The following is a 24,932-nucleotide window of genomic DNA, read 5'->3' as shown; positions in this document are numbered from 1 at the left end:
TAATTCCCTCATATTATAATCATAGTTATATAAGATATATTTATTTATTTATTTTTCGAGTTGGAATCTCACTCTGTCGCCCAGACTGGAGTGCTGGGTTCCAGCGATCCTTCCGCCTCAGCCTTCCAAGTAGCTGGAACTACAGGTGCACACTACCATGCCCGGCTAATTTTTTTGATTTGTTGTAGAGATGGGTCTTGCCAAGTTGCCCAGGAGGGTCTCGAACCCGTGGGTTCAGGCAATTCACTCACCTCGGCCTCTCAAAGCACAGGATTACAGACTGAGCCACCGAGCCCAGCCATGAGATATACTTTAAACGATTTTAAAATTTCTAATGAATATTCACAATCCTCCAGAGAAGATGTCCATCCTCACTCCCAGGCCTTTGCTTTTCTCATTTGTTTGTTTGTTTGTTTGTTTGCCATCTGCACATGGTCTTTATTCCTGGTGTTTCTCTAACCCGAGTGGGGGTTTGGGAGTTTCATCTTGGGGTAAGTTTTCTTTTGGCCAATCCCCTTCTGCCACCGACTGCAAAGTAGCCACCAGACTGGCCGTGGCAACTCCGCCCCCATTGGTGATGCCCTCTGCAGATATTATCTTGGCTGCCATGGAGGCGGTGGCAATTCCTGCCCCAGTGAAGGCCAGGGCACCAAGTACCACGGGCACAGCCCCCACCGCCAGGGCTCCTCCGTCTGCAGCTGCCTGTTCTAGAGAGTGAAAGAGAAAGAGATGGAAAAGAGAGAGAGAGACAGAGATAGAGAGACAGGGAGAGGGAGACAGACAGGGAAGAGACAGACAGAGGGAAAAGAGAGAACAAGAGAATAGAGAAAAAGAATGAGAAAGAGTCAGCCTTTGTTTTTAAGGTGCAGGTTGAGACATATCCCCTGAAGGGGTGAGTATATGGCTTCTTCATGGCTTCATGAATATATACTCCCAAACATAAATCTCTTAGCTTCCCCTGCAGGGAATGCAAAACCCAGGTTCTAGGTTGTAGACAGAGATTTTTGATTAAGACGATGTGTTCCAGAAGGCAGTTATTTGTGCTGCCTCTGCCATCTTTGCCAGACCCAAGGAAAACGTTGACTTTATGGTTTGTTCTCCATCAAACTCGCTATTTAATTTAAATGTGCTTTTACAGGATCTTTTTTCTCTCATAAATGGAAATCATGTATCCTTTAACATAAATCGTAGATAGCCATGAAAAATAAACACATGAAAATGAAACTGTGTTCTTTAAGACTAGCTAGGTAGCATGGCCTATATGACCTTCATTTAAAGAAAAAGTGCTTGACAAATGATCAAGAGGTGCTTAAATCATACTAGCACAAAGTATGCTAGTATGCCTTAAGCACCTCTTGATCATTTGTCAAGCACTTTTTAAAATTTGTCCCTTGCCCTGAGAAGAAAGCTAGAAAGAAAGATGTAAAGGGAGTAGCTTAATAACTGAATATGTGTGTTAATGTTATCTGGTGTCCGAAATGACAAAATTTTCTTAAGAACCAAACTTGGGGAGCTGGACTAAGGGAAAGTCATGACTGTTCTTGTCCCCAAGGAGGAGGGGTGTGTCCCTGGATGTGTCAAGTTCAAAGGCTCTGATGGGGCCACAGTCTCAGAGCTCTGTGAGTGTCCTCTCCCTTTGTCTCTCCTACCACACCGCCAGAGCGTTCGTTGCACCTGGGTTACTTGGGACAGCCTCGTGCACCTGGCTTTCTTCTCCTGGATTGGCCTTTTTCTCCCACAAAGTTAAGTAAAACGATTCTGTCAACACTCAGGCCTAGGAACTGTCTTCCACCTAAATGCAAAGTTGACTCCTTTCCTCCAGACCTGGAGGTACATTCTGGTGAGAGATCTGCTTGCAGTGGGAGAGAATGGGGCACAGGCTCAAATCTGGGCCTGGAAATGGACATAATTACCACAGATCTTCTCCACCAGCTTGGATTCTAGGTGCTCAGGCTGACCCTGCCTCAGTCTGGTCTCTCCATAGTGCTCAGCCTGGCCCACTTGAGTTTTGCCTAGGGTTTGGGCCAAAGTCCTAGCAGGTAATAAAGTATTATTTTACTTTATTATCTATAGGAACTTTTATAATACTAGGTTAATAGTATATAACATCTATTATGTGTAATAGATGTTATATATATATATAATGCACAAGCTATTAATTGCTAAGAAGAATCTGTGTTGTTCATGTTTGCTTTTCCTCAAACTGTATCTATTTTCATCTCAGGGAAATCACAGGATGGGGCACAATTTGGGTATTCTTTTGTCTTGGATAAATTTTCTTAAAATCGCCTTCATAACACCCAGTATCCGAATATCTAGGGCAATTAGGAGCACCCCATTTACAATATTCTTTACAAGCTGAGGTTCTTTTCACAGCCCTTCTTCTAGCCGAGGGCATGAACCATCCTATTAGCCCTCACATTTCCAAGGGCTGGCCGCATCCAATCAAACAGTGTCTGCTTCTGAACACCAGAACTGCAGTCAGCCTTTAGGGATTCACTGTTGGATTATGGCCCAGGCTGAAGCATCTGAGCTGGTTTCAGTTACCTATATAGTGTGACAAATCTGAAGAAATTAAAATTTTCATAGGGATCCCAATCTGTAGGTACCACATCCATCAATAACATCACCATTTTCTCTTAAAAGTACCAATCTTAATGTCCTGTAGGATTCCAGAGTCCTGAAAGCATTAATCCTAAAAGGGAGCTTAGAGATTTTATTTAGTGAGTCTTAAGCTTTTTTAAGAATTTTATGAAATTTATAGTTCTCTCTGGAAAAATGCACATACAGAAAGCATCTGGTATATAATATGGAAGATTACAGAACTCCAGAAACCTGTTCCTGGACCCTAGGAGAGGAATCCTTCTTCCAGGTCGACTCTAGCCAGGCATAGGGCACCACATACAAGCCCATTGGCAATGCACACTGTATCTTATTTTAACTCTACAGTGTTCGTGACTTGGTGTTGGTCCACTGAGCCCAGCAATATAGGAAGATTTTTCTGCACTTTATTATTTTTGGAACATTTTGGCCTCTTTTTTCCTATCATACCACCCTGCCTTAAGCTATCATACCACCCTGCCTTAAGCTATCATACCACCTCATGGAACACTAAGAAGGGGTTTGTACCTGCAAAGAGATGGTGAGATCTGAAATCCATAAAGTGGAAAAGTCCCCTGCTGCAGCTCTGTCTATAAGGTCCAGGGTCAGGTCTGTTCTTGTTCCAGCACAAGTAGCAATGTGCGCCACCCTGCCCTCCTGTATATATACTGCTTGGTTTGGTGGAATCTTTAAACTTCGACCACCCACCCAACATTTGGTATACAGGTTTTTCTTGGCACTGTGGGCAGAAAGCCAAGCAAAACAGTCAAGCCCACTGGTATCTGTGAGGCAGGAAGAATGAATCCCCCTTTTGCTGACAAGCTGAATTGCCCTTATCTTGACTACCCAAACATTTCTGGGAGTTGTAGGTAATGAACTTGATCTTTTCTGCTTGTTTGCAGAACCTACCCCCAAACAGCTTTGTGGGATGCTTGAAGAACTTTCAGCTGGATTTAAAGCCCTTGGATACCCCTTCTGCAAGTTTTGGGGTATCATCCTGCTTGGGGGGCTCTTTGGAGAAAGGCATTTATTTCTCTCAAGAAGGAGGTCATGTCGTCCTGGGTAAGGAGTTTGGTGGAATTTATATTTCTGAGTCTTAAGAATTCTATCCTTTTTTATTTTTGAGTAGGGGGGTCTTACTCTGTCACCTAGGCTGGAGTGTAGTGGCACAATCACGGCTTACCACAACCTCGACCTTGTAGGCTCAGGCAATCTTTCCGCCTCAGCCTCTTGAGTAGCTGGGTCTACAGGCACGTGCCACCATGCCTGCCTAATTGTTTTACTTTTTGTAGAGACAAGGTCTCACTATGTTGTCTAAGCTGGTCTCAAACTCCTAGGCTCAAACAATCATTCCACCTGGGCCTTCCAAAGTGCTGGGATTATAGGTGTGAGCCACTGTACCTACCCTCTTTTTCTTGAATTATGATGCTTAACTGTTTTGACTTTTTTTTTCTTTTGAAAGCTAACTCTGTGTTGCTGGGGCCAGAATTTAAGCTTGTTTTCAGCATTCGCCCAAGAAGTCTCACTGGAATTCTAATACACATTGGAAATCAACCTGGGCGGCACTTATGTGTTTATATGGAAGCAGGAAAGGTGTGTAACAGTCTGATGGCGTGGAAAGGGTATATGGAAACCAGATTCCATTTCTGGAGACCATAGTAGGTGATGTCTACAGTACAGAATGAAATCCACTCTTCTATTTAAAAGCCCTGACTTGGGCAACCCCCTCAGGCCCCCTCCCACTGTGGGAGCTTTTCTGTTCTCTCAATAAACCTTACATTAAAAAAATAAAAAAGGGAAACCCCTGACTTTAGGGCTAACTTACCATTGTCCTTTAGCTAGCAATTTGACCTTCATGTTTTCTGTTCTTCATCTTTAAAATTGGGAAAACTCAACTAAGTTGGGCTGATTTTCAGCTCCAACGCTTCATCATATGGCCCTAGGAAGTGACTTCAACTCTTTCAGACGCAGCTTCCTTATCTGTAAAGTGTGTCTAATAATTGTCATAATGTGGGGCTTCTGTCAGGATTATAGTAATTGCCATATATTCAATAAATGTTCACTTTTCCCTCCTTCCTTTCACCCTTATCACTTCTCTACCTTTTATTCATAAAAATAATGCCAGAATTAATGAGCTAGATTTCCCCCTGGCTGTCTACACCATGTCACACCCATGCCTTGGCTCTATGCTTGCTGAATCTGTTTTGGATCCTCCTTAATTCTTTCTGCACGATTCCCCAGGACTCCTGGTCCTCCAGCCATGCTGGTCTCTGGGCCTCTACACTGGCTTCCTTTGGCTCTTCATGGAGTCCTTCTTCAATGTGTGTTCTGGTGCCTCATTCATACCATCCCTTACTGGCTGAGTCGATCTCTTCAACTACTCAACTCTATCTCTTTCTTTAAGTAATCTCTTTTAAACCAAAATCTCTTGGGAGACTCTGAGTTAAGACCTCAAGTCGAAGATTGATAATGTACCATTTCTTACTATCCTTCCACAGCTTATTAAATGTGAGGAGAGGAAGTCCCAGGTGAAAATAAAATGGCCAGAACTCCTAGAACACTTTTTTTCAAGTTTTAATCTTTAGTTAAGTCTGAATAGATCTCTAGTAGCCCAGAAAAGCAAGCAACTATCCACTTGCAAAGTGATTAAGATGATTCTGGCTTTTCAGAGGAGGGACTGGAAGTCTCCAGTGAGCATCTCTGGGTAGGAATTATTCTCCAGAAAATAAAATCAAGAGCTGATGACCTTTATAGCAGCAGTGGCATCGCTGAGCTTGAAAATTGCCTGTGACTAGGCTGTACCATTCAGCTACATGCAAATTAAATGTAAATTATTTATAAGTGTGCTTATTTTAGTCCTCTCATTTCATTCACTTTGATTCATCCCTTGGAAGAGGCTGGAAGAGACCTTGACCTAGAAAGTGGGAATGCGAGAGTCTGCACAAAACGGGCTGAGTGTCTGACCCGACCACATGTCTGATACAGACACAATCAGTTAGCTCATTTAATATTTTGGACAAGAACCCCTCTATAAGTAATACATTCATGGAATTCTTGTAATTGGCTGGAACTTGCAGAAGGGAATAGGCCCCCACCAGCATTACTGCTTCCCCCTTTCACATGTTTTTTCTCAACAGAGACACGTGTTAATTGCCAAGGAGGATCTTTGATGTTACTCAGTAACATTTGAGTAGGGCTATTGAGTCCAGGGTTGGGATTCAGAGGGAACAGCTCATTGACATTGGCAGTGACTTCAGGCCAGGCCCTGGTGTGCAGCTTGCCTGCCTAGAAAGGATACAGCAGAGGGATCTTCAGAAGCCTTGGACCCCGTGTGATCATTTGGTGCAGGAGTATAGGGAACTCATATCCAACATGATTCTAGGCTTTCATGGTAGACAGGGCTGGGAGGGAAGGTGGCAGGGGAAGTTTGGCTCCTCCTGCCTTTCTGAAGGAAATAGGAAAATGCGTGTGTGTTCCAGGTCACAGCCTCTGTGGACAGCGGGGCAGGTGGGACCTCGACATCGGTCACACCAAAGCAGTCTCTGTGTGATGGGCAGTGGCACTTGGTGGCAGGTATGACATCCAGTAGCCTATTGTTCATGCGCTGAAATGGACTCCCTTTCTACCTTGACCTGAATGTCCCAAAGGTAGCCTCAGTCCACCAATCCACAGCGACCAACAGGGGCCAGTCTCCCAGGTTAACAAGTCTATCCTCAACCCAACCCTGCTTCTATAATTCATGCTGCTGCCCCCAGTTCTACATAACGTACTGAGTGTTTGTCGTTGATTTTTTGTTTCTGGAGCCTAGCAAACTGATAAGCTATGCTGGTGTTCAAGAAAGTAGAACTTGTGATTTAGATGTTGTTTCTGAAGTCAGAAAGAACAGACATCAAATCTTAGTTCCACCCCTTACCCTGTGCAACCCTCGGCAAGTTGCCTAATTGCTCTTTAGCTTTGGTTTCCTCATCTGTAAAATGGAAACAAAATGGTGTATATCTCCAAGGGTTGTGAAGACTATTATGGAGCAGTGTGTGTAAAGTGCTGCATACAGTGTCTAAGGCATAGTAGGTATTTAGTGTCTGCTCTACTATCATATTGTTCAAGTTCATTGTTGGGCTACCATTTAATGTTAATGCAAACTATTTAGACATATAAATGAGAGGAGAACAAGCATTTCTTCTCAAATAGAATCTGTTACTTTATTAACACTTGTGGATATTAGTTTAGAGATATATGAACCTACATTGGCTAAAATGCCTTTTGTGAAACGTGATCTTTTCTTGACTAATTTGAAAGGTAACTACATTGCAATTAGCTATTGTTAACATGGGAGGAATTTTATGTTGAGGTTCAAAAGTGCTGTTTTGGTATCAGTCCATTTTAGCATCAGTTTTCAGAAGTCAGTGTCTTCTTAGAAAGTAGCAGAGATGGCATAAATTCAGCATGGCCTCTGGATGCAGGAGACCAGAGTTTGAATCCCAACTCTTTATAACCAAACCATCCTGCCAAGCTCCTCAGTAGTCACCTCCTCTTAGCTGGGAAATCAGAATCATCTTTTTTCGCTCACAGATTCATGTTAAAGGTTAAATTTGTTATGAATGTGGAAGCACCTAAACACTGCTTGGTGATCAAAAGAAGTTAGTTGAATTTAAATCTGGGCTGAGCAAATTCCTGCAAACAGTGCTCCCAAAGGCACAGTAGGAAGGAGTTTAAACGAAGTCAGTATTGATGCAATCGTGTAGAAGTTAAGCAGTGAGCTGGGTTCACCTCAGGTGACAGACTTAACCAGTTTCCTTTCCCCCAGTCACCATAAAACAACACATCCTGCACCTGGAACTGGACACAGACAGCAGCTACACAGCTGGACAGCTCCTCTTTCCACCTGTCAGTACTCAAGAGCCACTACACCTCGGCGGTGTCCCAGGTAACTTTTGTCCTAACTTCTACACCGTGTCGCCCCATGTCAGCCCTGAACATTTTCTTCTTAACCCCACAAATGTGATGCTCTGGCCTGTGGGTTAGTAGCAGGGCAGCCCTTGGCTGGACAGTGGAGATGGTGAGGCCCTTTGCTCAGCATGCGGGGAACAGCACTTGCTAGTGATGGGCACATGTCAGGGCAGCCCAGGCCACATTGCTGCTGCTTCTCCTTGTCCCATAATTTATAAACCTCTTGTAAAAAGTCACTTTAACCTAGAAACCTGATATCAGCAAAGAATCAGGAAATGGACATTTAGTTTTACTGGTTATTAAGCTTTTGGGAGCCAGAATGGGAGAATCAGGCAGGTTGAGGTGGAGTCAAGTTCAAGACTGGTATTTTGCCTGGAAAGAGCCTTTCGTTTTTCATTGTGTTACATCCCTCCAAGCATACTGTAGTCTGGTTGTTAATTTTATAGGTCTTTCATGACCCATAAAAAGCACAAGAGTTCAGAGTTATTATCTATTGATTTGGGCAGTGAAATCTCCTCTGAAGAACTTGAAGAGCAGCCTCGTGGCTGAATTATCACAGCAGGTGGAGTGCCAGATGCCTGCTTGAAGTGGAAGAGATGGCTGGGTGGGCTGAAACACAGGGTCCCTTTAGCGGTCCCCAAGAAGACTATCATTTAAAACTCAGGGTGTATTCATTACACAGTGTGATTATCCATTGAATGCCTCTCTCTTTTCTCTCTCAGCCAATTTGACGACGCTGATGCTTCCTGTGTGGAAATCATATTTTGGCTGTCTGAAGAATATTCAAGTCAATCACATCCCTGTCCCTGTCACCGAAGCCATTGAAGTCCAGGGTCCTGTCAGTCTGAATGGCTGTCCCGACCACTAACCCAAAACTATTCCACACCAAGGAAATTCACCTTCAAAAGCACTGATTACCCAATGCACCTCCCTCCCCACTCGAGATCATTCTTGACTCAAGACTCCATCCAGATGGATTTAATAGCAAATCTCATTATGAATTCCAACCACAGATACTTTTCATTTTGGCATTCAGTGCTTCATATGTATTTTATGTAAAGATCCCATTTCTTGAAGAAGATAAATTGTTATTCAAATATACACAAACTGTTTTTTGGTAATATTAATTGCCACTAAAAATTACATGTCTTTTTAAAGACATTATTTTCCACTTGACAAAAAAAATTAAATACATTTTAAAGCACTTCAAGAATATGACACTTTTATATGTGTTAAAGGGTTATAATTTATGGGGTTAAATAAATTTAGTGTACTCTTTAAATTATGTTTTATTAGCATAAAGTCAGTGGCTCAGTGGTCATTGATTGTTAATGGTATTCATTCTTCAGCACCTGTTCAATTGTGCTACCTACAGCAGTCTTCTACAAATAACTACTGAGCATATACTGACGAAGTTCTGTGTGTGCTCAGTGTTGGAACTACAGTGACTTATAATTCCTGCCCTTAAGGAAAATGCATTCCAATTGGGGAGACAAAAAATATGCATAGAATAGTAACTAACTGAACTGATGAACTCATTTATTGAAAGTCCACTGGCTTCCCAGTCCGAACCTTCCCCAGTCTGCTACCTACCAAGTGTAGATTATAATGATCAATTCCTTGAGGGACCAAGCTCACTATCTAGTAGGGTAACTGAGATGGATATAACTGAAACTTCGTATAACAAGCTAACAGAAGTCGATGGGAAGGAAGAATCACTTCTTGTTTTATCTACAAAAAAAATGAAAGAAATTCTAGACCAATACTATTAGCCATCATCACTTTCCCTAGCAAAGATGACTACTACAAGCATTTCTGTGTTTTTTACATGTATTTGTTCATCAGAAGAAAAATAACAATTAATTCTTTAAAAAATGGATATAGTAATCCTGTGTGATATTCTTATAGCTACATCCCCTCCATCTCTGAAACTATGTCACGTTCCCTTCAACCCAATGTTCTTTTATGACTGCAGTCTAACAGTCATAGCTATACAGAATTGTGGTATTCTTTTGGAGAGATAGCAAGGTCCCCATCACGAAGAATTCGAGAAACTCGGTGGTGATCTATAGGGAGGCTTGTGGGTTGGAAGTTGAATTGCACGACTAAGTCATGTGCCTTCTGAAAATATTGGTTTTAAAATGGAAACATCATCAGACAATTACCACCCGGGAATTGAGTCTGCATGAGAACCATCTATTTTAACAACTGTCTTTGGTGGATCTGCACTGAACCAATGATTCTCTCTTCTGGGTACCCAGAGTTAAATCACTGAATCTAAAAGTTATTCATTAGTGCTGATTATTTGTTAGCATCCTAGGTTCATTACAAAGGGGCAGTTAATTCCTCACTGACTAGTACCAGTGGTTTTTCCTCCATTTTGTAATAGCTTTAAAAACAGCCGCCCATCTGCTTAAGCTGAATATAATTTCAGCCACCAAAAAGCAGCAGAGTCACACATGAAATTACAGTTGAGGAAACAGAAAACCTTCAGGGTGGCTATTCTCAGACTGTAAGCATGTGTTCTCTGAAAAGAATGACTATACATCCTCAACCAAACAGTCATGGAAATTATTTGTAAACTGTCAAGTATCATTTAAATATTATCACTGTTAGCTTCTTCTTAGCTCATAGGGTCACACGCATTGGGCTGATTTTGCAAGGAGAGGCTAGGCAAGAACAGCAGAATCACTGGGAAGCCACTCTGATCAGTTCACTATGGGTCCACCATCAGTTCCATTTTCGTCCAGTGGATTGGGATCTGGAAACAGCTCATCTCCCCAGGACAGCAGTCACAGGGACTCCAGCAATTGTGTGTTTTTATGGGTCTGCCTTCTTTAGCATCTCTCAGGGCAGTTGTTTTTGTTTTGTTTTGTTTCTTTTTCTTCTTTATTTCAATAGCTTCAGGGGGCACACATAGTTTTTGGTTTACATGGTTGCATTGCATAGTGGTGAAGAAGTCTGGGCTTCAAGTGTACCCACCACTCCCACCTGAGTCTGCAATGTCTATTACACCATTCTCTATGATTTTGTAGATCCTTAGTTTAGCTCCCACTTAAAACTGAGGACATGCAGCATGTGGTTTTTTGTTCCTGCATTAGTTCATTTAGGAAGATGTTCTTCAGTTCCATCCAAGTTGCTGCAAAAGACATGATTTTATTATTTTTGATGGCTAATTAGTATTCCACGGTGTACATATATGCCACGTTTCCATTATCCACCGATCATTGATGGGCATTTAGGTTGATTCCGCATCTTTGCAATTGGGAATTGTGCTGCAATGAGTGTGAGAGTGCAGGTGTCTTTTTCATATAACCACCTCGTTCCTCTGGGTAGATACCTAGTAGTGCAATTGCTGGATGAAATGATAGATCTACTTTTAGTTCTTTGAGAAATTTCCATACCGATTTCCACAGAGGTTGTACTAACTTATACTCTTACCAGCAGTGTATGAGTGTTTTCTTTCACTGCATCCTTGTCAGTATCTATTGTTCTTTGATTTTTTTTAATAATGGCTATTCTGACTGGTATAAGGTGGTATCTCATTGTGGTTTTAATTTGCATTTCCCTGATGATGAGTGCAGTTGAATTTTTTTCATATGTTAGTTGGCCATTTGTATATCTTCCTTTGAGAGATGTCTGTTTATGTCATTTGCACACTTTTTAATAGGGTCATTTGCTTTTTTTTTCTGATTTGAGTTCTTTGTGGATTCTGGATATGAGTTCCTTGTCAGATGTATAGTTTGCAAATATCTTCTCGCATTCTGTGGGTTGCCTATTTGCTCTGTTGATTGTTTCTCTCACTGTGCAAATGCTTTCTAGTTTAATTAAGATCTGCTTATTTATTTTTATATTTCACTTGCTTTGGGGATTTTTGCCATAATTTCTTTGCTTAGGCCAATGTCCAGAAGAATTTTTCCTAGGTTTTTGTCTAAGTTTTTTGTGGTTTCAGGTCTGAGATTTAAGTCTTTAACCCATCTTGAGTTAATTTTTGTATATGGTGAGAAGTAGGAATCAAGTTTTATTTTTCTGCATGCAGCTATCCAATTTTCTCAGCACCATTTTATATGGGTGTCCTTTCCCCAGTTGCTTGTAGGTATTTGGGTTTATTTCTGGATTCTCTATTCTGTTCCATTGGTCCATTTGTCTGTACTTTTACCAGTACCATTCAGTTTTGGTTACGATAGCCTTGTAGTATAATTTGAAGTCAGGTAATATGATGCTTCCAGCTTTGTTCTTTTTGTTTAGGATTGCTTTGACTAGTCTGGCCCTTTTTTGGGGGTCTATTTGAATTTTAGGATTTTTTTTCTGATTCTGTGAAAAATGATGTTGATGGTTTCACAGGGATTGCATCGAATGTGTAGATTACTTTGGGTAATATGGTCATTTTTAACAATGCTAATTCTTCCAATCCACGAGCATGGGATAATTCTCCTTTTGTTTGTGTCTTCTACAATTTCTGTCATCAGTGTTTTGTAGTTCTCCTTATAGAAAACTTTCACTTTTTTTTTTTTTGAGTTGGAGTCTCACTCTGTCGCCCAGACTGGAGTGCAGTGGCATGCTCCTGGCCACCACAGCCTCAACCTGCTGGGCTCCGGTGATCTTTCTGCCCCAGCCTTCTAAGTAGCTGGAACTACAGGCGTGCACTACCATGCCTGGCTAATTTTTTATTTTATTGTAGAGACAAGGTCTTGCCAAGTTGCCCAGGTAGGTCTCAAATCACTCGCCTTGGTATCCCAAAGTGCTGGGATTACAGGCTGAGCCACCAAGACCAGCTTAAAAACTTTCACCTTTTTGGCTAAATATATTTTGTGACTTCTACTGTAAATGGAATTGAGTTCTAGATTTGATTCTTAGCTTGGCCATATTCATATATAGTGGTGCTACTGATTTGTGTCTGTAAATTTTGTAACATGAAACTTTACCAAATTCATTTATGAAGTCCTGGAATCTTGGGGGAGTCTTTAGGGTTCTCTAGGTATAAGACCATATCATCCATATACAGAGGTAGGTTAATTTCTTCTTTTCCAATTTGGATATACTTGATTTCTTTTTCTTGCCTGATTATCTGACTAGGACTTCTAGTACTATGTTGAATAGGAGTGGCAAAGGTGGGCGTTCTTGCCTTGTTCCTCTTCTGAGGGGGATGAGTTTAACTTTTCTCCATTCAGGATGACATTGGCTGTGGGTTTGTTATACATGGCTTTTATTATTTTGAGGAAAGTTTCTTCTGTGCCTATTTTGCTGAGTTTTTTTTTTATCATGAAGGGATGGTGGATTTTCTCAAATGCTTTTTCTGTATCTATTGAAATGATCATATGATTTTTGCTTTTAATTATATTTATGTGGAGGGTCACATTTATTGACTTGCATGCGTTGAACCATCCTTGCATCCCTGAGATAAAACCCACTTGACTGCAGTGAATTTTTTTTTTAATGTGCTGTTGAATTCATTTTGCTAATATTTTGTTGAGGATTTTCACATTCATGTTCAACAGGGATATTGGTCTATAGTTTTCTTGTTGTGTCTTTTCCTGGCTTTGGTGTCAGGGTGATACTGGAATGAGTTAGGGAGAATCCCCTCCTCTTCAATCTTATGGAATAACTTCAGTAAAATTGGTACCATTGCCAAGTATAGTGGCTCATGCCTATAATCCCAGCACTTTGGGAGACAGAGGCAAGAGGACTGCCTGAGCCCACAGATTCAAGACCAGCCTGGGCAACTTGGAGAGAACTTGTCTCGACAATAAAAGAAAAAAATTAGCTAGGCATGGTGGCACACACCATGTAGTTTCAGCTACTTGGAAGGCTGGGGCAGAAGGATCACCTAAGCCCAGCAGATTGAGGCTGTGGTGGCCGTGAGCATGCCACTATACTCCAGCCTGGGTGACAGAGTGAGACTCCTACTCAAAAAAAAAAAATTGATACCATATCTTCTTTGAAAATCTGATAGAATTTGGTTGTGAGTCTGTCACATCCTGGACTTTTTTTGGGGGGAGATTTTGATTACTGTTTTAATCTCATTACTCATTATTGGTCTGTTCAGGATTTTTGTTTCTTCCTGATTTAAGTTTGGGAGATCATATGTTTCCAAGAATTTATCCATTTCTTCTAGATTGTCTAGTTTGTTTGCATAGAGGTATTTATAAAATAATCTCAGATGATCTTTTGAATTTCCATCATATCAATTGTAATGTCTTCCTTTTTTAAAATGTATTTTTTTGAGTCAGAGTCTCACTCTGTTACCCAGGCTGGAGTGCAGTAGCACACTTACAGTCACCACAGCCTCAAACTACTGGGCTCAGGTGATCCTTCCACCTCAGTCTTCCAAGTAGCTGGAACCACAGGCATGTGCCACCATGCCCAGCTAAATTTTAGATGTAGAGACAAAGTCTCACCAAGTTGCTCAGGCTGGTCTGAAACCCCTGAGCTCAGACATTACGTGTCTGGCATAATGTCTTCATTTTTATTTCTGGTTATGCTAATTGGAATCTTCTCTCTTCCTTTCTTATTAATCTCCTAGTGGTCTATCAATTTTGTTTGTCTTTTGAAAGAATCAACTTTTTGTTTCATTGATTGTTTGTATTTTTTTTTCAATTTCATCAAGTTATGCTCTGATCTTCGTTATTTATTTTCTTCTGCTAGCTTTGAGTTTTGTTTGTGTTTTTATAGTTCCTTGAGGTGTGACATTAGGTTGTCACTATGCAATATTTGTCTTATTAATGTAAGCTTTAAGCACTGTAAATTTTCCTCTAAGTACAACTTTGGCTGTGTCCCAGAGGTTTCGATAAACTGTTTCATTGTTGTCATTTATTTCAAGAAATTTTTAAATTTCCATCTTTATTTCATTGTTGATCCAAGGATCATTCAGGAGTAGATTGTTTAACTTCCATGTTTTCATTTGGTTCTTCTTTGAGTTAATTACTAGCTTTATTCCACTGTGATCTGAGAAGGCACTTGATATAATTTTGATTTTTTAAAAATTAATTGATACTGTATTTGTGGCCTATCATATGGTCTATCTTGGAGAATGTTCCACGTGCTGGTGAGAAAAATGTATATTCTGTAGTTTTAGGGTGGAATGTTCTGTAGATGTCTGTTTGTTCCATTTGCTCTAGGGTTCAGTTTAACTCCAATGTTTATTTGTTAACTTTCTGCCTTGATGATCTGTCTGTTGCTGTCAGTAAAGTGTTGAAGTCTCTCACTATTATTGTATTTCTGTCTATCTCTTTGTTTGGGTCTAGTAGAATTTGTTTTATAAAACTAGGAGCTCTGATGTTAGTAACCTATATTTAAAACTATTATATCTTCATGTTGGATTGATCCCTTTATCATTATATAATGACCATCTTTGTCTTTCTTTACTGTCATTAGTTTAAAGTCTGTTTTGTCTGATATGAGAATGGCTACTCCTGCTCATTTTTGGTTTCCTTTGTGTGGAATATTTTTCCCACCTCTTAACCTTGAGTCTATAGGAGTCAGTTCAATGGGTCTCTTGAAGGCAGCAGATATTTGGATTGTATTTTTTACCCATTCTGCCAGGATCTATCTTTTCAGTAAGGCATCTGACCATTTATGTTCAGAATTAATAACAATATGTAAGATACTATTCCATTTATCATGCTGGTTGTTACCTGGTTGTTTTATTTTATTTTATTTTATTTTTTCATCTATTGTGTTGGTGTTCTATAAGCCCTGTGAGCTTTATGATTTCCAGTGTTTTTCTACTGGTGTATTTCATCCTTTTGTTTTAGTATTTATAATTCCTTTGAGTATTTCTTGTAGATCCAGGCTAGTGGTAACACATTCTCTTAGTGTCTGCCTGTCTGAAAAATACTTTATTTCTCCTTCATTTATGGAACCTAGACTCATGTGATGCAAAGTCCTTGGCTAACTGTTACTCTGTTTGAGGAGATTGAAGATAAGGACAGGGCATTTGTTGACCTCATTCTTCAATATACAGGGCTATTGAGAGTTTTTGGTCACATTCTACAATATCCCACGTCAGGATGGCAGCCCTGGGCAGAACACATTGGCTTTCCTTTCTCCCAGACAGGATGTGGTCTTCCCCACAGAGAATTTGAACTCCATGCCTTTCTCCATTCTGCTTGGCCCTCTATAATGCCACACTGAGAAGCCGCAAAACCACATCTTCTGTCTTACTAACCACTTTAAGTCTTCTCTCTTCTGTTTGTCAGTTCTCTTCTTACAAATTCCAACTTTGGGTAGGTCAGTGCTAGCTCTGGAAAGCCTAATTCTTTCTTAGAAATGAGGGCTTAAAGACAGCATGTAGGTGAAACAATTTTTAAATTTTATTGACTATAAATGGTGTATGTGTTCATTATGGAGACACTGGAATATGCAGAGAAGCATAAAAATCAGTCAGAGTCTCACCACTCAGAAATCTGTTTGCATTTAGTTATAAGTTTATCATTCTTTTAAAATTCACATGTATTTTCTTATACAATCATGATTATAATGTACATATTGTTTTCATACAGTTTTTAAACTACATTGTGTCTTCTAGGTCTTTGACTTAGAGCATTCCATTCCATAGATGAATTTACCATTGCATTTAACCATCCTCCAATAATTGAATAATTGGGTATTTTCCAAGGTTTTTTTGTTTGTTTGTTGCTATTATAAGCAAAATTAGAACGAAGCTGTCCAAGGATATAAATTTATTTATTTTCTTAAGATAAATTCTTAAAAGTAAAACTATTAGGTCAAAAAATATTACCTTTCTTTCTTTCTTTGTTTCTTTGTTTTTGAGTTGGAGTCTCACTCTGTCACCCAGGCTGGAATGTAGTGGCACACTCACGGCCACCCCAGGGTAGACCTGCTGGGCTCCAGCAATCCATCTGCCTCAGCCTTCCAAGTAGCCGGAACTACAGGCATACACTACCATGCCCAGCTAATTTTTTATTTATTGTAGAGACGAGGTCTCACCAAGTTACCCAGGCTGGTCTCAAACCTGCAGACTCAGGTAATCCACTTGCCTCGGCCTCCTAAAGTGCTGGGATTACCAGCTAAGCCACCGATCCTGGTCTCTTTCTTTTTTTTAAGAGACAGGGTCTTGTTCTGTCACCCAGACAAGAGGGCAGTTGTACGATCATAGCTCACTATAACTTCAAACTCCTGGACTCAAGCAATCCTTTCACCTCAGCCTCCCAAGTAGCCGGGACCACAGGTATGTGCCAGTATGCCCAGATAATTTTTTTTAAATTATTTTTTGTAGAGACAGAGGTCTTGCTATGTTGCCCAGGTCAGTCTCCAACTCCTGGCCTCAAGCAATCCTTGCAGCTTGGCCTCCCAAAGTGCTGGGATTACAGATATGAGTCACCATGCCAGGCCAATACAAACATTTTAATGATTGTTTTAGCTGTTGCCAAATTTTTCCCCAAAAGCTTATAGCATGTACACCCACAATCATTTTAAACTGGCCTTAGCAACCAATGCCACTGCCTATAATTCCACCAAATTCTGTTCACAATCTTCAAGACAGGTATGGCTGCTCTTAGATGTCCACCGTGATCCACGCTGACCTGCGCCAAAATCACACCATCACAAAATCAAACCATCACAAAATCAAAAACACATGGTCAATTGACAGGTGTTTGGCCTTGATGGGTGATCCTGCAAAACACCTTAGAAGAGGGGGCAGCTTGATCATCAGTTCCACAGACTTGGGGCTGAGCCAAGACCGTCAAGTTTACAGGATGCATTACACTCAGAGATCTCCAAACCAGCGCCAAGCCTGGGCCATGCTTCCAGAAATGAGCATGGCACTCTTCCTTCAAGAATTTGAATAGTATCCTAGGTTTTCTTCACAGCCCTGAGCCTCAGTGACGTGTCCAGTCAGCCAGCTTCTCCCTCTTCCACCCTGAGAATGTGCTTTTATTGTGATTAAAACTTTCATAAGGATTCTCTCAGGCAAAATTTCCAGGACTCAAAATAGTAAAAGCACAAGTCCCCATCCCTCCCACCACCCTGCCCAACAGAGAAATGCAAAGCAGAAACTCTTTGTCCTAAGCATGACCCATCATAGCAGTGGTGGAAAGTGGCAGATGTATTTTGTTTCCAGTTTCGTCATTTGCCAAAAAAATATAACTTAATTCCTCAGCATAGAAATTCCGGCACAATGTCTGCTCGCCTGCAAACTGAAAGCAGAGACAAAATTGGAATATCCTTGTTCGACATCCTCAGGTTGAAGAACACTATTCCCCCAAAGTGGAGGACAGGATCCTGAGATGATGAATTCTATTTACTGGAAATATCTTTTCTCCCTTGCTCATAAAGTTTTCTATGACCCTAGAATCTACAGTGTAACTTTCCATTGCCAGGAGGTTTTATTCCCCATCAATTTTGAATGTGTGGTTTATTTGACTCTACACTGAGTCCTTGATCAAATGAGAGGAGTTTCAGAGGGTAAAAGACCGGAACTTTCTGCAGTACTTGTATCTCCATGAATGCACACAGAGAGCACAGTACACACTTACTGATTAAACCATCCTCTGCTCAAAAGACTTTTTCCTATTAATCAGTAACTTTAATTGTTTCATACTCAGGAAGCACACATTCCTGGACAGTTATAATGAAGCTGTGTATTGATGATGCAGCTTGGCATGGTGTCCATTCAAAAGACAAATCTCAGATGGTATTTGCTATTCCTACAGGAAAATGATTCCTCAGAAATAATGTCTATATTCTGGAAAATAAGTGACTGAGCATATCTAGCATTCAACTGTAGTGCTGCTTAACAGAGAAGAAAATCCAGTTTTCCCAGGTGAGAGGCAGGCCTCTGTCAGAGGCTGAAGCACATTCTGGGGCTTTGGGGTTACCTCCTGGGCCAAAGACCAGCTTTGGTCTGACAGCTCCTGCCAAGCTCAGCTCCCAGAGGATTTGTCTCTTGTTTCTTAGTTCCCTGTCATCCATCTCACCCCACTTCCCCACAATAAGAGGAAAGCCTCACCCCCACCTCCACTTCAGAGAAGAGCAATTTGCTCTTGGAAATTGCTTGAATCTTAGCCACTCCTTGTTCCCTTGAACCTATCATTCCATCTGAGATTTAAGTGTGCATGCTTTCTGTCAGGTTGAAAATATTCTAGAAATTTAAGGGATTACCTGCCTTACTTCACAAGCCTATTCTGAGAGTTAAATGAGATGATAGATGTAAAAATTTTATGAGATTATTGGGGTACCTGATCTCAAACCAGGTGAAGTGGGAACCAAAGTGAGGCCCAAACTTTACCTGTTTGATGACCATTGGTATACCTAACCCTGAATTGTACCCCACATCTTTAAAATAAAAATATAAATAAATAAATAAAAGAATATTGTTGTTAATGTTACCACTAATGGTTGGGTATGGTGGCTCATGCCTGTAATTCCAGCACTTTGGGAGACCAAGGAAGGAGGTTCACTTGAGGCCAGGAGTTTGAGACCAGCTGGGTCACATATTGAGATCTTGTCTATACAAAAAATTAAAAATTAAAAAATTATCCAGGTGTGATGGCATATACCTGTAGTTCCAACTACTAGGGAGGCTGAGGAGGGCGGATCACTTGAGCCCAAGAGTTCAAAGTTACTGTGAGCCATGATCAAGCCACTGTACTGTAGCCTGGGCAACAGAGCAAAACCCTATCTAAAAAGCATATATATACAAATTTTATTTTATACATATTTAGCACTATATATATGTTTAATACTATTAACAACACTGTAAAGCATGGAGTGAAAGTATCAGAAGTTGAACACTTCCTTGTGACTTTAAGTATTCCTACACAATGTTTGGATATTTGGATGTTCAAATATCCAAAAGTATAAAAGGCAAAAACCTAATAAGGAAGCTTCCTATTCTACATGTGACTTACGTTTATCATTTTTCCCGAATTTTCATTCTAAGGAAACAATGGAGTAAATTTTCCTCTATGCTGTATAGCTTTGTTGTCTACATAAGTAAGATATATTTCAAATTAAAGAGAAACCTTCTGCAGTAGATGGTGCAGTGTCCAGCTCATATCTCTTCACCCTGACCACTTGAAGGCATGTCACTCTCATGTCCAGCATTGCCATTTCTTTGACCGAGGCCCTTCCTTGGCTGCTGAAGTCAGCTTTGTCCACCTGTGCAGCAGGCAACCATGCAGGGTATTAATGTCCTAGGTGCATCTCTCCAGCAATGGCTCACAGAAGTCAAGGTCTACGTCCCACATGCCTTAGAACATGCAGTCTACACTGCATCCCCAAGTTTCTCCAGCAGGATTACTCTCCAGTCACCCACAGTGGGAGCTGACTTGGGAACACTCCTTCAATGGTTCCCTTCCGTGTGTCACTTCCTCATTCCCTCCCCTACTACTGGGGTTTCCTTCACCTCACAAATAAACTATCTGCACTCAAATCCTTCTTCTGCATTTGTTCCAGAGGAACCCAAACTTAGACACACAAGAATAGAAGATCTTGTCCTAGATTTTGACAATATTATATTTGCAATGTAACTAGTTCTTCTTTTTCAAAAAACAGTAAAAATTGCCTTACATATCCATCGTGTCAATCAGTATCAAGAAATTCTCTGCTCCATGTGTTTTGACTGATTTATTAGTAATCAAATTGTGATGTAAATTTCAACTTGATTACCGATGAAAAATGTCTTCTGAATAAAAATGTTCACTGGTACTAATTTTGATACCTCATATTTGAATAGCATTTTACAGTTTAGAAATAAATTTAACATATATTCTCATTTAATCCATGAGAGGAAAACAGAAAAAACAAATTATTATTGAACTTCTAAGGTAGTATCATGCTACCTAAGTGTCAAAGTGAGGCAGGCATAATTAGCATAGCACATAGTTTAGATGTAGTTAGGCAAGTTTTATTAGATAGGTCTAATTTAGATAACCAAGGAACAGGGTACGAATTCAGATGTCCTTCTTATTGGTACTCAACCTCCACCTGACTGGTCAGGCATGTCAAACCTGATCACCTTGGAATATGAAACTACCAGTGCAATAAATCACAAAACAATAGGGAATCTCCAAAACACAGACTTGATATTCTAAGAAAAGCCCAAATTGAGTTAGACAGTAACTTTTATTTAGAATGTCCTTGTGATCTTAAAAGGTTGAGAGATGATAACCAAAGTGCATGGCCAGATACCTGCAGCCCTCTGCTCTTAGCTCATGGTTTGCTTAATCATCATTGTAAAATTATATAAAGCGTCTTGTCAAAGGTAAGCGTGTGTCCTTTCTCTTAAGACACCTATGTTCTCTCTTGAACATGTCTTCTTTCTAATAAACTATCTTAAAGTATGCTTTGAACTCGCTTTGAAATTCTTTTCTGTGGTGAAGTCAAAGAATCCACAGAGCCACTACTTTGCACCCCACCCAGCATTAATAAAATCTCCTAATTCCTGTATCTTCACTACCTGGTAAAGCTGCAAGATTAAGCAAAGGCAGTCACATCTCCTTCTAAAGTAGGGAGAAAAGGGAGTTAGAAAGCCTCTGGGAATGAGTAGCAGCTCACTTTCAGCAACTTCAGCTTCTATTTTTTAGAGTTAGTTATCTCCTTTTCTTGGTTTTCTGATTACATTTTTATATCTAAGGTAATAATATGTCTCCTTGAAGTTGGGTAACTGGTTAATCATTTGAAAGGTGAGAGTCTCACCTTACATCTTATACCAAAATTAATTCCAGATGAATTAAAGATTCAAGTGAAATAAACAAAACCATCAAATGCTAGAAGAAAATGTTAGGAGTACTATTTACATAATTTTAGGTTGATGAGTCATTTTTTAAACATGGCACCACAAAAGGAAATTATTTATAGATATAATCGTATAAGAATATTAAGTTTCTGAATGACAAGGAATGCAATACAATTAATTAAAAATAGAACACGGGAAATTTTTGAACATAACAGAGAAAGCATAATATTCTTACAAATTAAGCATTCTTGTAGATCAAAAAATATATATATAAACACTCCAATAATAAAATGGCCAAAACACAGGATAATTTATAAAAGAAATACAAATTTCCCCTAAGCATATGACAACCGCCTTTAATCAGTAATCAAATAAATGTTAACTATGAAATATATTATTTTGATCTATAGAATTGACAAAGGTTGTTTAAATAATAAATACATAAATAAGTAATAGGATTGCATATTGGTATCCTTTGGGGAGTAAAGTGGCAATTTGGGAATAGATATCAAAATTTTTAAATGTGCAGTTTGCTTCAGGATATTTGTCCATTTTATTATATCTCACACTATTATGGGTAATTTGAGCAGCAGCTGGCAAGATGATCCCTCTTGTCCATGTGATGTTGACAATGGTATCATTCACATAACTGCACCTACACCTACCCATGCTGGCCTCTCCAGCATGTTGGTGTAAAAGTACTCAGATTTCTTCCATGGAGCATCAGCAATCCCAGAGACAGCTCTGCAAGAGGTCATGCGATACCTGCAAGGTGTCTTATGACCTCGCCCAGGAATCCTCAGAACGTCACTTTCACTACATTCCATTGGTCAAGCAAGTCATTAAGGCCAGCTCAGATTCAAAAGGAGGGAAATCAGAATTTACTCCTTAATGAAAGAAATGGTAAAGCATTTGTTTCGTTGCTCTCTTAAATCTCTTAATCTATAGTCACACACACACATACCATTTTGTTTTCTTTGTGACTGGTTTGTTGAAGAAAACTGGATCTTTGCCTTGTCAACTTTCCCACATTCTGGACTGGGTTGGTTGCCTCCTTCTCCTTGGTGTCATGGGGTACAAGTGGGGATTTACTACATAAATAGGTTGCGTGTAGGTAAAGTTTTGGCTTCTAGTTGGTCCTCTTTCCCTCTGATAGTGGACCAGGTACCCAATGTGTTGCCACATAATCCCCTCTCTTTTCTCTTCCCACCTCCACCTGCGGTGTTCAGTATCTGCTGATCCCACACTTGTGTTCCGGTGGCCAGTGATGAGTGCCCACTTATGAGCGAGAACATGTGGTATTCAGTTCTTTGTTTCTGTGATAATTCACTTAGTATGATGGTCTCCAGCTATATACAAGTTGCTTCAAAGGCCATGATTTTGCTCTCCTTTATGGCTGCAGAATATTCTATTGTGCATATGTACCACATTTTATTCATCCATTCTACTTTTGATGTGCACAGTGTTCTTTTAAGTTGAAAATAAAATGTGCCTCCAAGTCAGAAACCTGACTGCGGGTTAGAGAGAGGAACCCTGGTGGTCTGGGTACCTTTGAGAGAAACACAGACCAGGATAAAGTTGGTGTTTTAAGGGTAGTTTAATGCGTCCAGATCTCCCTAAACAGAGGGGCCGTCATCTGCCTTCTTTACTCTAGCTTCCATTTCTTGGCCTCCAATTTAAGTGTTTTCTGCTTTAACCTCCTACACATATTCCATCCCTCATGGCTGAGGCCCACACAGTTTCACTCGATAGGAACAAGAGAAACTACCTACTGAAAATTCTGTCTTTTCATCAAGATACATCACTGGCCCCCACCTAATAATGAAGCAACAAGGAGGGCATCCAGGACCATATTGTAAACTTCCAGTGACCTGGAGATGGTTCCCTGACTGTGCTCAACCTCTCTGTTAAAGTGGGGGGCTAAAGACCCCACTCCACCAGATGCCCTGAAACTTGAACCACAGTGTTGAGATTCTGTGGCAGTGTTGTGAGATAGAAGAATGCTACCAGGACCCACAAAAACTCATCTCTTCCCTCTCCATGTCCTTGTGCAAAATGACAATATTTCATTTGAAGAAATCCAGGCCTGAAAGAAATGAGGAGTGCCAGCCAAGAACTCATTCAGGAGGAGGAGGTTTAGCAAGCATTTAGTTTGACCTTGATATTGGATATTGCTCAACGGTACCAGTTTCTCCAGTTCATCTAGTTCAGGTTGAATAGGTAATTGGCAGGTAATTGTCCTTGGTAGTCCTAAGTCACAAACCTACCTCCCAAGAGATAACAAAATCTTAAAACGTACATCATGAATAAGAATAAGCCCCTGCCCGGAGATTCTGCTTCCCCAGGTAAGGATGTAGCCCAGAGATCTGCATTTTAAATAGACGCACTCCATGATTCTCACAATCAGACAAATGTGAGAAATACCATAGTATAGGAACAAGGACTTGCATTAAATAGAACCTCACATTTCATTGCATTTCAGGTAGGTTTCGTAGAAGATGATCTTATTACTAGCATCCAATCTAATAGAGAATCTGCACTTAAGGACCTAATGGAACCAGGCGCAGTGGCTCACACCTGTAATCCTAGCACTTTGGGAGAGAGAGGCGAGAGGACTGCCTGAGCTCAGGGGTTCGGGACCAGCCTGAGGAGCATAGCGAGACCTTGTCTCTACAATAAGTCAAAAAATGAGCCGGGCATGGTGGCCCATGTCTGTTGTTCCAGCTACTTGGAAGGCTAAGGTGGAAGGATCACCTGAACACAGCAGGTTGAAACTGTGGTGGCTGTGAGCATGCCACTGAACTCCAGCCTGGGCAACAGAGTCAGAGACTTAGGAAAAAAAAAAAAAGACCTAATGGAGGCTTCCAGTAGAATGCTGTGCAGCATAACCCTGCGCTGCCACAACTGGGGGACGTCTATTGGTGTTGCACAGGAAGTGTCAGGGAGGCCATGGTGCTGCCCACTGGTGGGAGCCATTTTTTGCTCTCATTTCAATGAGAAATAACTCTTCTCCGCAAAAGAGAAAAAGAAGGCATCTGAGCTAAGTCATGTGTAATTCAGGAACGAAGGCAGAGGGAAGAGCATGTGCAAAGGCACAGAAGAAAGAATGGTTTGGGGGAATTGAAGAGAATCATGGCTAGCAAGAGTAGAAAAAGCACAAACGCAAAGGGGCAAGCGTGTCTGAAGAAATGGTGTCGGGGGGCAGGGCAGGCGGTCAGGTTCTTGGAGGACATGCTGATCCCTGCTGTCTACTGTGAAGCACTGGACTTAGCAAGAAAGAAGCAGTTGGTATCTTTGGTGAGGACAATTTCAGTGGAGTGATAAAGCCAGAAGTCAGATTACAATAGACAGAAGAGGAGTAAATGAGAGGAGAGAAAGTGTCAGCAGAGCATGTCAATTACTCTTACAAGAAGCTTGGTTAGAACGAAAAGGAGAAAGAACTCGGAGGCACTGTGATTGAGGCAGATTGCTTTCTTTTGTTTTGATTTAAGAGGGCAGAATAGAGTGTTTTGTGCTCTGGGAAAAAACATAGTTTATAGGAAGAAGTTGAAGATGAAGGGTAGAGGAAAGATAGTACAGTTACTAACTAAGAGGAAGTGACCTTGAAAATAGATAAGCTTAGAGAGGAGGAGGTGAGGATAAGTGGAGAGAGGAAGCGCATTGTGTGTGGATGGGCAATTTA

At 40.6% G+C, this 24,932-nt stretch overlaps 1 protein-coding gene and 1 pseudogene across 1 annotated transcript in view; one reads left to right on the top strand and one right to left on the bottom strand.

The window, feature by feature from the left end:
• LAMA3 (laminin subunit alpha 3) overlaps positions 1 to 8,830 on the top strand; it is a 39,465-nt gene extending 30,635 nt beyond the window's left edge. The window contains exons 16-20 of the mRNA XM_008069377.2: positions 3,504 to 3,663; positions 4,064 to 4,194; positions 6,081 to 6,174; positions 7,406 to 7,525; positions 8,271 to 8,830. Of these exons, the coding sequence (XP_008067568.2) occupies positions 3,504 to 3,663; positions 4,064 to 4,194; positions 6,081 to 6,174; positions 7,406 to 7,525; positions 8,271 to 8,416 (651 nt within the window). The 3' untranslated portion in view covers positions 8,417 to 8,830. The remainder of the gene's footprint in view (positions 1 to 3,503; positions 3,664 to 4,063; positions 4,195 to 6,080; positions 6,175 to 7,405; positions 7,526 to 8,270) is intronic.
• Positions 439 to 2,633, bottom strand: LOC110596654 (annotated as a pseudogene).
• Positions 8,831 to 24,932: the final 16,102 nt, after the last annotated feature.

Source organism: Carlito syrichta, unplaced genomic scaffold, assembly GCF_000164805.1.
Source record: "Carlito syrichta isolate Samal-C Ts95f unplaced genomic scaffold, Tarsius_syrichta-2.0.1 Scaffold311970, whole genome shotgun sequence".
In the NCBI taxonomy this organism is placed as follows: Eukaryota; Metazoa; Chordata; class Mammalia; order Primates; family Tarsiidae; genus Carlito; species Carlito syrichta.
The sequence above is the reverse complement of the archived record's forward strand: the minus strand, read 5'-3'. Positions and strand labels throughout refer to the sequence as shown.